The sequence below is a fragment of the Dendrobates tinctorius genome, unplaced genomic scaffold, assembly GCF_039654945.1.
Source record: "Dendrobates tinctorius isolate UK_male_01 unplaced genomic scaffold, ASM3965494v1 ptg000022l, whole genome shotgun sequence".
Classification (NCBI taxonomy): Eukaryota; Metazoa; Chordata; class Amphibia; order Anura; family Dendrobatidae; genus Dendrobates; species Dendrobates tinctorius.
Window position 1 is genome coordinate 38,693,189 of NW_027361690.1, and position 16,350 is coordinate 38,709,538.

General features: G+C 45.0%; 1 protein-coding gene across 1 annotated transcript in view; it reads left to right on the top strand.

Moving 5' to 3' along the window:
• Window positions 1–16,350, top strand: part of LOC141084133 (peptidyl-prolyl cis-trans isomerase FKBP8-like) — a 146,970-nt gene that overhangs the window by 44,871 nt on the left and 85,749 nt on the right. Inside the window, exon 4 of the mRNA XM_073568605.1 lies at window positions 15,310–15,527. Coding sequence (XP_073424706.1) covers window positions 15,310–15,527 — 218 coding nt within the window. The remainder of the gene's footprint in view (window positions 1–15,309; window positions 15,528–16,350) is intronic.

Consider the following 16,350-nt stretch of genomic DNA (forward strand, 5'->3'; position numbering starts at 1 on the left):
AGCGATCACCTACCACCAGGAAACAACATCTTTCCCCCTCAACCCTGTGGAGGCTGATGCACAGACTCTGGACAATGACCCATCTTCAGAACTGCGTCTTCAGGTCCAGGAGTTGACCAAAGGTATGGCTGCACTTGCCAAAACCGTGAAGTCCCTGCAGGAGTCCTCCAAGGAGAAGATTCAGTTGGCCTCCAGTCCAGAGGATGTCCCATGGATGCGGAGGAAGAGGAACTGGCGAGCCAAGTATGTTGGAGGGCAACCGGTCCTCCCAGTGGTGATTGATGGCATCCCCATGAACGCTTTGCTGGACACTGGCTCTCAGGTGACTACTATGCCGTATATCCTTTACAAGCGATATTGGGCTGACTCTGAACTTACCCGTGGCCCAACTGATGAACTGACAGTAGTTGCTAGTAATGGTCAGTCTTTACCGCAGATAGGATGTAAAGAAATTAATGTTAAAGTGGTTCGGGTAGAGCTAAAATCTCAAGGTCTGATAGTTGTGGATATTGATCTACGAGAATGTAACCCATTGATGACTCTTGGTACCAATGTGATTGAAAATTGTCTTTCCAAGGTTATTGTCTTGTTGCAACAGGTGGCTGAGACTGCTGGTTCCAGTGAACAACGAGTCCTGCAGAAGGAGATCAGAGCCCTGATGCAAACACAGCAGGTAGAACTCTCTGGCGGAGAAATTGGCAGCGCCAGAGTGAGTGATTCTTTTCCCATTGCAATACCCCCCTGATGTGAAATGTTGATTTGGTGTCGGGCAGCCATAGGTCTCAGAGGGAAAGACTATCAAGCAGTAGTAGAGCCAGTATACTCTGATAGCCGGCCCACTGTCCTGACAGCCAGAGGGGTAGTTGACGTTTGCAAAGGAAGAGTACCTGTACGCCTCTTGAATTGTGGGGAGGAGGAGGCCATAATACCTCGGTATGCCACAGTTGCCAAGCTGCTCACTGTCAATAACAACGCAATACGGGCAGCAGAGCCCTTGGTCTCATCTGACCAGGTGGAGGACAATGGCTCTGTAAAGCAGCAGGAGGATTGGTGTCAGCAGCTGCAGGTGGGAACTGACTCCACCCCTTCATACCAAAAGAATGGGGTTTACCGGGTGACCCAGGAGTATGAGCGGGTATTCAGTAAACACCCTCTAGACTTTGGGAAGGCAAAAGGGGTTCAGCACCATATCCCCACTGGAGATCATCCTCCCATTAAAGAAAGGTACCGGCCTATACCCCCAACACAATACCAATGTGCTAAAAGTATGTTGAGGGAAAGGAAGGAAGCTGGGGTAATCAGGGACAGTTGTAGCCCCTGGGCAGCTCCAATAGTATTTGTGAAAAAGAAAGATGGTACCATGAGAATGTGTGTTGATTACAGAAAAATTAACAGCATTACACATAAAGATGCCTTTCCCATTACCCAGAATTGAGGAATCATTAGCTGCACTTAAAACTTCTAACTATTTTTCCACCTTGGATCACACTAGTGAGTATTGGCAGGTTCCCGTGGCAATGGCAGACAAGGAGAAAACAGCATTTACCACCCCAATGGGTCTCTGTGAGTTCAACTACATGCCATTCGGGCTCTGCACCGCTCCAGGGACATTCCAACGGCTAATGGAATGCTGTCTTGGGCACAAGAACTTCGAGACAGTCCTGTTGTACCTTGATGAAGTTATTGTTTTCTCCAAGACTTATGAAGACCATCTGAAACACCTGGCTGAGGTGTTTGAAGCCTTGTCCAACTTTGGCCTGAAGGTGAAGCCTTCCAAATGCCACCTCCTGAAGCCCAAGGTTCAGTACCTCGGTCATGTAGTGAGTGCAGAAGGTGTGGCACTGGATCCTGACAAAATCACAGTCATCCGGGACTGGCAGAAGCCAAGCAACCTCCATGAAGTACGTCAATTCCTCGGGCAGGTAGGCTACTACCGAAGGTTCATCAAAGGCTTCACTGAGATAGCCACTCCTATGCAAAATCTTCTGGTGGGTCAGCCTAAGAAGGCCAGAAAGCAGAGTCCTACATTCGAATGGAATGAGGAGCTGGAGAGGTCCTTCACTCGACTGAAGATGGCTCTCACAGGAGATGAAGTTCTGGCCTACCCAGATTATGACCGACCATTTGTTCTGTATACTGATGCCAGCAACGTGGGACTTGGAGCAGTACTATCACAGGTACAGAATGGCAAAGAAAGAGTGATCTCCTACGCCAGCAGGAAGCTGCGTCCCACTGAAAGGAACCCTGACAACTACAGTTCCTTCAAGCTGGAATTCCTCACCATAGTCTGGGCTGTGACTGAACGATTCAAGCATTACCTAGCTTCAGCCAGGTTTACCATCTTCATGGACAACAACCCGTTGACTCACTTGGAAACTGCCAAGCTAGGTGCACTGGAGCAGCAATGGATGGCTCGGCTGTCTAACTATGAATTTACCATCAAGTACCGAGCAGGGCACAAGAATGCCAATGCTGATGCTCTGTCCAGGATGCCTAATCTGCCAGATGCAGGAGAAGACCCTGAGGCACTCGAAGAAGTAGAGTTACCTCCCTTCCACCGGCCAATTGCGGCCCAACGTGCCCAGGGAGTGAGAAACAAACGGTCTATCCTGAAAGAGGCTACCCTAAATCCATTGCCTCACCATGACTGGGCAGAAACCCAGGATAGCGACCCCGCAGTCCGCTTGGTAAAGGAGCTACTGTCTCAAGCTGACTCACGCCCGGATTCAGATGCTCCTGAAGAAACCCAGCAGTTGTGGAAGGAAAGAGGCAGACTGTTCATGTATGAAGGAAAGCTGTGTCAGAGGACTATCAACGCCCGCACTCATGAGTTGGTCTGGCAGGTGGTAGTCCCAAAGAGAGAGGCATCAATGGTCCTTGAAGCATACCACAATGGAGCTGGACACTTCGGATGGAAGAAGTTGGAAGCCTTGCTCCGGGAGAGATTCTACTGGGCTGATATGAGGAAGGCTATTGAAAATTGGTGCCGGGAGTGTGAACAATGTAACTTGCACAGAAAGGACCGTAACAGCCAGCGAGCTCCTTTGCAGCCAATAATAACCAAGCAACCACTTGAGTTGGTTGCCCTGGACCATGTGAAGCTGGTCCCAAGCCGTTCCGCCTACATTTATGCTCTTACCATCGTTGACCACTACTCGAGATTCCTGGTAGTCGTGCCTGTCAAGGATCAAACAGCCAGAACAGCAGCCAGAGCATTCCAACAGCTCTTTTGTAGACCACATGGATATACAGAGCAAGTGCTTACAGATCAAGGTCCAGCCTTTGAGGCAGAAGTGTTCCAGGAATTCTGTAACTTGTACGGTTGCAAGAAGATCAGGACAACACCGTACTATCCACAGACCAATGGCAAGTGTGAAAAGATGAACCAGGTGGTGATTGAGCTACTGAAGATCTTGCCTTTGGAAGAGAGGAATCTGTGGCCAGAAAAGTTGCCAGATCTGGTAGACCTCTACAACCACATTCCTGTGAATTCCACAACTGCACTCCAGCCTACCTAATGAGAGCGAGGCCGGGCAAGTTGCCTATTGATTTGGATATGGGAGTCCTTACCCCTGAAGTAACATCCCCAGATGCTGACTGGGATACAGAAAGGCAACAGCAATATTGAAGGGTACAAGAGTGTGTGGAAAAGAGTCTAGCTCAGGCAAGACAAAAACAAGAGAAGAACTACAACCAAAATGCACCTGCAGTTCCCTTGTCACTGTCAGGATCCTGTCAGCGCCGGCGTGCAGCCTCCGCTGAGCAGGGACTCACCCGCACTGTAGGGGGCCCGGGGTCAGGTACAGCCAGAAAGTACAGATACACAGGACCTGTGGACGCTGAAGTTTAGCAAGCAGTCACAGGACCTATGGTCTTGTGACTGCAAGGGGGCGGGACTTAGCGTCCTGCTTTCAGAGGTGGCAGGACACTATACAGAAATACTCAGAGTCAGGCAAAACGGAGGTCATACACAGAGATATCAGTAAAGTACCAGGGATGAGACAGAACGGATAGTCAGGGCCAAGCAGAAGTCAAAACCAAACAGACATAGAAGGTACCAAGCAGAATCCAAAGCAATATCCAGAGAACAGACCGAGTCATACACAGAGAATAAAGCAACCAGAACACAGCACAAACACACTCAGGGGTCACCACACAATGCCAAGGGCGAAAGTATAACTGACAGGGATGGGAGCGTCCTGAGGCTATAAGAAACCTCTCCCAGAACCAGGGAGAGGCCACAATCATAGCCCCAGGTGTGCAGGTAAGCCTGCACTGGGATCACAACCTATAACCCCAGAAATGCCAGTCATCAGCACTGGTTCCAGACATTAACCCCACGTGTGCGAGTCAAACCCGCACTGAGATCATGACAGTCACCAGGAGAACAAGTCCTCAAGAGAAAAAGAAGGCTGCATAAATTGGATGACCAATGGGAAGCCGAACCCTACACAGTCTTACCATAGAACTTCGACAACACCAAAGTGTGCCTTATTAGTAAGGATGGAGGTGAGACCTCAGCAGCAGTATCAAGGGATCATCTGAAACTGTGCCCTGACCAGTTAAAAGAAAGGATGGAAGAACAAAACAATCTTCAGCCCACTGAAGAAGAGGAAGAAAAGGTCAGCACTGTACTTGGTGAATTCCCTGCAAACTGGACAAGAATGGGTCCCGCCATTGTAGTTCCTGTCCTAACCTTTCCCAAGCCTACTGCAACTGTAGTAGCAGAGACTCAAGAGAACGTTGAAAATCAGGAAATTCAGGCAGCGGATGCCACGCCAGCAGTGGAGCCAGAGAATCCTCGCCCTGCCAGTGGTGAATCTGTCATGCCCACAGTGAGTCTAAGAGTTCGCAGATGGCACCCAAGGTATACCACCCATCAGATTTTGCATATAAATAAGTTAAAGTAAATAATGATAGTGTCTAATGTTCTATAGTAATAGTGAATGGTTTAATAAAAATGTAAATATGTAACCTTTCTCAAGTTTTGTGCCTACAGAGACTCTGTAAGAACATGTATATAGTTCACCATTTGCCCAGGAATGGGTCCATGGACATTGGCGCATGGACTTATCGTCAGAGGACTCTTTTTGAGCATTTGGTTTTTGTAAATTTTTCCTTTTTGAATCTTGTACACCTATAATTGTTTATTTGTTTATGTTGTTACATGTTTTTTTCTTCAGCCCAGGAGTGCTGAATTGCACTAGGGGGGAGTGTGGTGCCCCCAGGAGTATGGTTGCCACAGTGGCATTGCCTTCCTCCTAGGGAGAGTGATGTCACACCTGGAAGCAATGAAGGGTCTCTCTGGCAGTTAATCACTGCATGCAACACAGTTCCCACTCCGGGTCAGCAGAGGGAGCTCTGAACCCAGAACTGAGGGGAGGAGCTGTCTCTGGGGGCCAGGAAGGAGCGAGTCAGTTAGTGTGAGGAGGGCGTCGTGTGCAGACGTGGAGGAGAAGAGCTGGGGAGACTGAGGAAAGTGGAGAGCTCAGTCCCAGTGATATCGCATGATCTGGAACCTGGTCTCCAAGGGTGTATGGATACTGACGGTCCTGCACCAGAAACCAGAGTAATGGGAGGCTGTAAATACCTTATTCCCACATAATCCTCTGAGGCACAACAACGACGGGTGAGCCAAGAGAGATAGAAGGCTATGGCTGTCTGCCATGCGAGTGGAGTGTGAATAACATCAGAAAGGAGGAACTCCAGTACTGGGAGTACTTCATAGAGAGCGCTAGTAAGGAGACTGCACAACCCATCTGCCAGAGTGATTCCTGATTTGCTTCCAGGCTAACCAGCTCCTGTGCCATCTGTACTCAGGACTCTGGACTGCATTTGCCAAGTAAAGGTAAAGAAACTGCAACCTATTGTGTCCTTGCCTTCTTGCTGCAACCTCTCTGGCACTGCTACATCTCTGTGCCTGACACTGCACCTTCCTTCCCAACACCCATCTACACTGCCCTGGGACAACAGCCCTGCCTGTGGAGGGTTATAATATCTTGGCTGTACCACACCATCTGTCCTAGCGGATCTGTCTGCAGCGTCGGCTTAACTTCCTCATTGCCGAACACCACAGGTGGCGTTACGAATCATCTATTCATAAACTTTATTCCATCACTTCACTCCCTTACATGGACGCCCAGGGCCACGGACCGGGTCACCTCTACTGTGACACTTCCCTGTGAAATACCGGCCCGGGACCGAGTACCCCACTGCCCTGGCGGGTGATCCATTTCTATTTATCCATTTTAAACATTTTTCTATATCTGGATTTCAAATATATTTGTAACTAGCTGAAGAGCCCGGCGTTGCCTGGGCATAGTAACCAATTGTGGTTAGTTATAACAAATTATAATGATTATATTGCACATAAAAACCGTGCATCTAATCCTATCCTGTGTGATACTGACTGCTGAGCCGTGTATCTAACCCTATTCTGTGTGAAACTGTCTGCTGAGCCTTGTATCTAATACTATTCTGTGTGATACTGTGTGCTGAGCTGCGTATCTAATCCTATCCTGTGTGATACTGTCTGCTGAGCCGTGTATCTATTCCTATCCTGTGTGATACTGACTGCTGAGCTGTGTGTCTAATCCTATCCTGTGTGATACTGACTGCTAAGCTGTGTGTCTAATCCTCTCCTGTGTGATACTGTCTGCTGAGCTATGTATCTAATCCTGTCTTGTGTGATACTGACTGCTGAGCTGTGTATCTAATCCAATCCTGTGTGATACTGACTGCTGAGCTGTGTATCTAATCCTATCCTGTGTGATACAGTCTGCTCAGCTGTGTATCTAATCCTATCCTGTGTGATACAGTCTGCTCAGCTGTGTATCTAATCCTATCTTGTGTGATACTGACTGCTGAGCTATGTATCTAACCCTATCCTGTGTGATACTGACTGCTGAGCTGTGTATCTAATCCTATCCTGTGTGATACTGCCTGCTGAGCCATGTGTCTAATCCTCTCCTGTGTGATACTGTCTGCTGATCTGTGTATCTAATCCTATCCTATGTGATACAGTCTGCTGAACCATGTATCCAATCCTATCCTGTGTGATACTGACTGCTGAGCTATGTATCTAATCCTATCCTGTGTGATACTGTCTGCTGATCTGTGTATCTAATCCTATCTTGTGTGATACTGTCCGCTCAGCTGTGTATCTAATCCTATCCTGTGTGATACAGTTTGCTCAGTTGTGTATCTAATCCTATCCTGTGCGATACTGACTGCTGAGCTGTGTATCTAATCCTATCCTGTGTGATACTGTCCGCTCAGCTGTGTATCTAATCCTATCCTGTGTGATACAGTTTGCTCAGCTGTGTATCTAATCCTATCCTGTGTGATACAGTCTGCTGAACCGTGTATCTAATCCTATCCTGTGTGATACTGTCTGCTGAGCTATGTATCTAATCCTATCCTGTGTGATACTGACTGCTGAGCTGTGTATCTAATCCTATCCTGTGTGATACAGTCTGCTCAGCTGTGTATCTAATCCTATCTTGTGTGATACTGACTGCTGAACCATGTATCTAATCCTATCCTGTGTGATACTGACTGCTGAGCCGTGTATCTAATCCTATTCTGTGTGATACTGTCTGCTGAGCCATGTATCTAATCCTATCCTGTGTGATACTGACTGCTCAGCCGTGTATCTAATCCTATCTTGTGTGATACTGACTGCTGAGTCGTGTATCTAATCCTATCCTGTGTGATGCTGACTGCTGAGCCGTGTATCTAATCCTATTCTGTGTGATACTGTCTGCTGAGCCTTGTATCTAATACTATTCTGTGTGATACTGTGTGCTGAGCTGCGTATCTAATCCTATCCTGTGTGATACTGTCTGCTGAGTCGTGTATCTATTCCTATCCTGTGTGATACTGACTGCTGAGCTGTGTATCTAATCCTATCCTGTGTGATGCAGTCTGCTCTGCTGCGTATCTAACCCTATCCTGTGTGATACTGACTGCTGAGCCGTGTGTCTAATCCTCTCTTGTGTGACACTGTCTGCTGAGCTATGTATCTAATCCTATCCTGTGTGATACTGACTGCTGAGCCGTGTATCTAATCCTATCCTGTGTGATACTGCCTGCTGAGCCGTGTATCTATTCCTATCCTGTGTGATACTGACTGCTGAGCTGTGTATCTAATCCTGTCCTGTGTGATACTGACTGCTGAGCTGTGTATCTAATCCTATCCTGTGTGATACAATCTGCTCAACTGTGTATCTAATCCTATCCTGTGTGATACAGTCTGCTGAACCGTGTATCTAATCCTATCCTGTGTGATACTGTCTGCTGAGCTATGTATCTAATCCTATCCTGTGTGATACTTGCTGCTGAGCTGTGTATCTAATCCTATCCTGTGTGATACTGACTGCTGAGCTGTGTATCTAATCCTATCCTGTGTGATACTGACTGCTGAGCTGTGTATCTAATCCTATCCTGTGTGATACTGGGCTCCCCCTGCAGTCTGTGTCAGAGGGTGGTCTGTGTTGGCACGGTAATAAATTGTGTTATTTCCAGCTTTACAGAAGGACGATAACACCATAGAAATGATTAGAATAATAGGCCTCAGTTACCACAACTGTCTACAAAGAAAACTGTTGCTGATAGCAACCAATCACAGCTCATTTTTCATCTTTTAAACAGCTCTGGGACAGAGTGGCGAGTTTTGAGTGGTGACTTTTGTGTTTCGACTTTTATGTGGCCAGGTTGGTGTATGTGTGGTTAAATGTGTGCTGAGGGTGGTATATGTGCTGAAGCACGTGGTAGTGAGTGGTGCTTTTTGTGTGTGTGTTCATATCCCCGTGTGTGGTGAGTATCCCATGTCAGGGCCCCACCTTAGCAACTGTACGGTATATACTCTTTGGCGCCATCGCTCTCATTCTTTAAGTCCCCCTTGTTCACATCTGGCAGCTGTCAATTTGCCTCCAACACTTTTCCTTTCACTTTTTCCCCATTATGTAGATAGGGCCAAAATTATTTGGTGAATTGGAACGCACGGGGTTAAAATTTCGCCTCACAACATAGCCTATGACGCTCTCGGGGTCCAGACGTGTGACTGTGCTAAATTTTGTGGCTGTAGCTGCGACGGTGCGGATGCCAATCCCGGACATACACACATACATACATACAGTACATATACACATTCAGCTTTATATATTAGATGATCAAGATTCCCAAAAGACATTATAATCCACGGTTTCCAATCTTGCACTTGTATTCAAATGTTTGTTTTTTTCATTATCTAAAATGACCTAAAAAAAAAGTCAATTTTCAAAAATAAAGCTCCCTTGTAATTTGTAGATAAAAAAATATTGTGCCATTTGTGAGATAAATAGTGTGCCTGGAGAAAATTCAGGAAATCGTGAGGATGCGTTCCTCCACCTTGTCAAGTCTGTGGTGCATGTGTTCCCCTTTATCTTTTAGAGAAACTCTGAAATGATTTGAGATGTTAATGTATACCACACAAATATGACCAGAAGCAGGATGGCATCCTCAATATTAGAACACTTCCTGGATTTTACCAAGGGAATAATTGTATTTCCCTATTTCACAGATACCAAAAAATATTTTCTTAAGGAATTGCAAAATAATTGTATTTTGAAACAGGGATATATTAAAGCTGTTGTTATGTATGTTATTTTAAGTACTAGAAAACCATTACAAATATTGACATTCTTAGGCAGCGTTCACACGTTGCGTTTTTTCGCGGCGATTTTCTGCTGCGAAAACGCTAAGAAAATGCATCCCATACAATCCTATGGGATTCCGCATTGCTGTGCTAATGCTGCGGATTTTACCGCTGTGGAATCGCATTGCGGTAAAATCCGCAGCATGCTCATTCTTTTTGCGGAATCGCGGCAAGTCCACACCCATAGGAATGCATTGATCCGCTTACTTTCCGCATGTGGCTATGGCGAGCGTGACATCATCTCAGGTCCTTCGCGCAAAGCATTACTGGGACCGGAAGATGCCGGGAGCGCCACAGAGCAGATCGGGGCCGTCGGAAGGTGAGAATAACAATATTTTATAATCTTTTTATTATTTTAACATCTTAATGCTAATCGCTTGGAATGCGCAAGCATTCCACAAGCAAAAAACGCTTGCAAAACACTTGTTTTCTGTGGGAAAACACATGCGAATTCGCATGCGTTTTACCCGCAGTGGGAGGGCGGAAATGTTGTGGAAATTTCCGCAGCATTTCTGCAACGTGGGTACATAGCCTTAGAGTTGGGTTTATAGTAGAGATGAGCGAAACAATCTGTGGAGGGACAGGTACGAGTAGAATTTCCTGAAACTAACGACGGTGTCAAGCAAATTCAAACATTTTGAGTTTCAGTTCATGGTTTTAAAAAAAAAAAAACCTTGGCAGACACCATTTCCCACATCGCTGAAGTGTCAAAGACCAGGCTATCATCATTTTGCGTTGATGTATGTGCCTCCCCATAATGCCCTGCAGTTATAATAATAATAATAATAATAAATTTTATTTCTATAGCGCCGACATATTCCGCAGCACTTTACATTTCAGAGGGGACTTGTACAGACAATAGACATTACAGCATAACAATAATCACATAGATCATAACAGATACCAAGAGGAATGAGGGCCCTGCTCGCCAGCTTACAGTCTATGAAAAAAAGGGAGACATGAAAGGTGGGTGGTAACAGTTGCTCTGTTTGCATGGACCAGCCATAATGTTAAGTGTGTAACAGTACAGATGCAGAGGGCTAATGGATGCATAAAGCATGTGGGAACATGATGCGGGGAACCTGGTTATGGTAAAAACTTTTGGCTGTGCCACATAGGGATAGATTAGGTTAATGTGTTGAGGTGGTAGGCCAGTCTGAATAAATGAGTTTTCAGGGCACGCTTAAAATTGTGGGGATTTGGGACTAATCGTATTGAAGGCAGCGGTACATAAAATCGTCCATATGTGCCAAGCTCCATGCAAACAACACTTCCCTGTCTCTACCATGATGATGACTCTCCTTCTCCTCCTCCCTCTCTTCCTCCTCTTTCCTACCCTCAGCCCATCTACATCGGGGGGGGGGGGGGGGGGGGGACAAGATGAAGGTTGTGTAGCTACTAGCCTCTGTTGCGCTAGCCAGCTGCTCCTGTTCCTCCTCCGTGTCCACCTTCTCATTGTTAGACAATATGCGCTGAGCAGATGAGATGAGGCAGGGCTGGATACAATCTCTGTGTTATGTCTTCTTGCATCCCCACATGGTCTGCCTACAAAGCTTCATGTTTAATTGTGAGCAGCATTTATTTAAGTAGGCACAAAAGCATTATAATTGCACTGACTATGGTGTTATCACTACTCACTATCTTTGTAGAGTCCTCAAAGTCTTGGAGGACCAAACAATTTTTAGACGTAAAGGCCCACTGTTATGAACGGAGGCTGACGAGAATACCAACAGGCATGTTGGAGCTACCACTAAACCTCTTCTGCTTACAAAGCCTTGCCAGCATGTGCAGTGTGGCATTCCAGCACGTGGTGACGTCACACACCAGTGGGTGAGCTGACACTTGCATGAAGCTGTTGCAGAACTGCGCTGGGCCAGGGTTTGACTTGGCCCGAGCTGCCACAGTATTCAGCCAATGTTATGACACTTGATTACAATCAAGTACCTGGGCCATCACAGATCAGCGATTCCGAATAGAGCACAGTTTGCATGGCATAGTTTCTCCGTCTTCAGGGTCACTGAGTAATTCTCTCTCTCGTGTAGAGTGTAAGATATGGTCAGTGGCGTCCTCTCTCTCTCACTCTCTCTTGTAGAGTATAAAGCTCTTATGGCCAGCAGGGCTCTCCCATGTAGAGTGTAGGGTATTCTTATCAGCAGAGTCCTCTCTCTCTCTCTCTCTCTTTCTCTCATTCCTGTAGAGTGTAAGCTCTTATGGTCAGTAAGGTACTCTCGCTCTATCTCTCTTTCCTGAATGTGTCAGCTCTTATGGTCAGCAGGGCTCTCTCCTGTAGAGTGTAACTTCTTATAGTCAGCAGGGTTCGCTCTCTCTTGTAGAGCTTAAGCCATTATGGTCAGCAGGGTCCTCTCTCTCTCCTGTAGATTGTAAGCTCTTGTAGTCAGCAGAGGTCTCTTTCTCTTCTGTAGAGTGTTAGCTCTTATGGTCAGCAGGATTTTCTCTCCTCAACCCCACATGTATTTTCCGAGCAATTACAAGCTTTCCACTCTTGAGATGTGCCACATTTATTTGATCCACATCCAATTTTGGCAGAAAATTCTGCAAAGTCAGAAAATTTGTATTTCAAAGTTAATAGCTTATTGAACCAGTGGCCAATATATTGTGTATTACTTATTGTCCTTTGCCAAGTTAGTAGAGATATGCAATGTAATAATAATCATTGAATATATAACCCTAATAGATACAACATAGCTGCAATAGAATATTGAATTAGCTCATTAAAATGAAGTGGTAAATCATTCTGGACATCATGGAAATAATTGTATAAATTAATGTAATATATTGTTGAATAGATGTAACGGATCTGGAGGGCCGTAACTAGGCGAACACCTGACTCTTTGCTAGAGCCCCTGAAGGTGTGGTTAGACTCGGCTCCCAAAGGGGCAGGAAGCTGGTACAGACAGGAATTGGTAGACTTGGCTAGTATAGGCAGGCACGGCTGGTATACTGGAAGACAAGGTAGGTGCAGGTGGGTACGGCTGGTATACAGACTGGCACTGCAGGTGCTGGCATTTGCGACTGGTACACAGACTGGCACGGCAGGTACGACTGGTATGCAGACTGACACAGCAGGTCGATGACGTCACTGCTAGTCACTGAAGCACCAGAATTAGCGCATCTAATCTCATTGTTATTAGTGGCAGCAGGCGAAAGCTGATGTGAGTAGCACTCGCATCAGCTGACGCCTTTGTGACTGGAGGTAAACTTTTTGTTTTTGGTAATGATCTTACCACCGATCAGAGCTGCCGGTGTTTCTCACGCTGTCATGCAGATGACAGCATGGGAAACACCCAATATTCGGGGTGCCGAACCCGAACAGTAACATGGACTTCCTGGAGAAATCCATGTTTGGGATCCGTGCCCAAACAGTAGGTGTTTGGTACGCACACTGAACTTTACTGTTTGTGTTCGCCCATCAGTAATCTCTTGAAGTAGTACTGGGTCACGTTCATACAGTATAGTTTGATGTAGTGTTGTACCAAAGTCATTGTAAACCACTTTATCTCTTTTAAATAAATAAATAAATGAATGAACACAAAAGAAAGTGGAATTAGTATATTTCGTTTACATTTTTTCCTTCATGTTAGATTCACTCCTAATTTGCATCCAGCGTTAGGGCGCCTGATGGCTTCACTTAACTGAAACAAAATTAAAATGAAAATCAATTAATTAAATGTGTTTTGGAGAAGTTCTGGACCACACAGAAATTTTCATGCTACCAGCTTGCACTATGCTTGTGATGTCTTTACTTGAATACTTTGAAATAAAAAAGTAATACTAAGCATTAGCATTATGTATATTATATATATATATATATATATATATATATATATATATATATATCCCATTTTGTTACTCCTGTTCACCTCCAAACTCCTCAATCAGTATGTCCACATTAAACTTAAACTCCCACCTCTCCTCCAACTCGCTATTCGTAAACTTGCCCACTCCCTCCTACTACAGATCCTCTGTTCCCTTGGCATCAAGGATCTTGCCCTCTCCTGGATTTCGTCACACCTCCCATTTAGGGTCTGCCATACTACTTCCTCAACCCGCCCTCTCTGTGTCCCTCAAGGCTTTGTCTTGTGACCCCAAACTTCTTCAATTATATCTTTGGCCTAGGACAACTTATAAAGTCCCATGGCTTTCAGTATCACCTACAGTAGATGATGATGACACTCAGATCGACCTATCTGGCCCAGACGTCACCTCTCTGTTGACCAGAATCCCAGAGTGTCTATTAGCTATATCCTCCTTCTTCTCATCACTCTTCCTAAAACTTAATGTGAACAAAACCAAACTAATCATGTTTGCTCCATCTTTCTTAACTTCCCTAGCACCCTTCCAAATCTACTATCACTTTAAATGACACAACACTTTCCCCTGTATCAGAGACCCACTGCCTTGTTGTAACCTTGGACTGTGCCCTGTTTTCCAAACCACACCAGAATTTGTCCCTTCCTCAACCCTCAGTCTACTTAAATATTAGTGCATGCCCTCATCTTCCTCATACTGCAAAGTATATCCTACGGGCAACAATTAATGAATCTGGGCATGTTTCATTTGCAAAAACGAAGGTTAAGAGGATGTCTGCAAATATCTGAAGGGATGTTACAGAGTAGAGGGATCATCCTTATTCTCATTAGCATATGGAAACACGAAAGGGAGAAGATACAGATTAGATATTAGAAAAAACTTTTTGACAGTGAGGGTCATCAATGAGTGGAACAGGCTGTCATGAATCGTGGTGAGTTCTCCTTCAAAGGAAGTCTTCAAACAGAAGCTGGACAGAGATTTGTCTGAGATGGTTTAGTGCATTGAGCAGAGGGTTGGACACGATGACCCTTGAGGTCCCTTCCAACTCTTACATTCTATGATCTTCCACCTCAGCTACTACAATATCCACCTCTGTGGCTTCCCAGCTAACAGCCTCGCACCTTTCCAGTCCATCCTGAAGCCTGCTGCCTGAATACACTTCTTTACTACTCTGCCTGTCAGCTCTGCAAATCTCTTCATTGGCTCCCAATTTCCCAATGGACACAGATTAAACTCTAACACTGACCTACAAGACTGTGTTCTCCATGTTTCTCTGAACTAATCTCCCAATATCTTGCCACACGTAATCTCTGGTCCTCACAAGACCTACTTCTCTCCTCTACCCTCATACGTTTCTTACCCAATTGCCTTCAAGACTTCTCCCAAACATCCTCAGGAATGTGGTGCCCCAACATGTGTGATTGTCTCCAACATTTAGTACCTTCATACAGAACTTGAAAGCCCATCTCTTCAAGAAAGAATACAGTGTGCAATGACCCCACTGTCACTTTGCAACCACCGGAGCTGCTGCAACCTCCTAACCTATTGCATCTCCTTCCCCATTTACCTATACACTGTAAGCCTATGAGGGTCAGGGAGTCCCTACTGTACCTGTCTGCCATTGTTAGTTTGTTCACTGTAATTTTATATTTGTATTTTGTATGTAAACTTTTTCAAATGTACAGCACCTTGGAACCAATAGTGCTCTAAAAAGAAATAGTAATATATATTTATTTTTTATGTAGCAGATTTAATTTTTACTGCTCTTCTCTTTATTGTAGAGACCCAGATATTTCATCTGATGCCTCTCTACTCTATAAAGTGACTTTACTTGAAGTCAGAGACAAGCCCAGCCTCATTGCACTCACCACTGCAGACCGCATTACGCATGGCAACCAGAAACGGGAATGTGGAAATTTCCATTTTGAACGTGAAGAATATCGAAGTGCCATGCACTCTTATAGCCAAGCATTATCTATCCTCACACCAACCACTGCAGGTAACTGAAACTAATAGAAATACTGGTAATTTTTACTACATTCAACAATGGGACTCAGATATGTATGAATATTGTACAATTCCAAAAGGTCTGCATCTTTGAGAAATTTTGTTGTCTTCCTTAGAATGCCCAACATCTTTATACAACAATCTTAAATAGGTTGTCCATTACTCGAACAACACCTTCCCAATCCCTATGTTCCACCAAGAAAAAAATAACACTTATACTCACCTCTGGTGCTGGACATTGTGTCATGCAATCCCTGCTGCCAATCAGCACTGGCTTCTCTCTCCTATGAACATAATTGACATCCAGAGGAAATGAGAGCTGGGGAACTTCCTCCGGATGTCTGATTTGCTTGAAGGAGTGGAGAGTGAAGCCAAAGCTGATTGGCCGCAGGGATCGCATGACATAACAATGTCACACAAGTCTCAGCAGAACAAGTGCCTACACTGCTCGACTGGCTTCCTCACCGGAGGTGAGTATAAGTGTTATTATTTTGCTGGGTGAAAACAAAAGGCTTGAGAAAGGGTTGTCCGAGTAGTGGATAACCCCTTTAATATATATGGTTTTTACTATATATAACACAACTTGAATTAATAGCAAATTCCTACATCTATACTGCACTTCTCTCTTTTGCAGGCACTTCTATAACATTGAGACTTTTAGGGAACACTAATCAGGATTGTAGAAGTAGCCGATAAAAAAAGAGGATTAGATTTTATATCATATGTGGATTAGGTGACATGTTATACCAATTGAACACATTATATAACTATTCTTGTCTAAGTTTACCTTACAATTATTTTTTTTTTAACTTGAA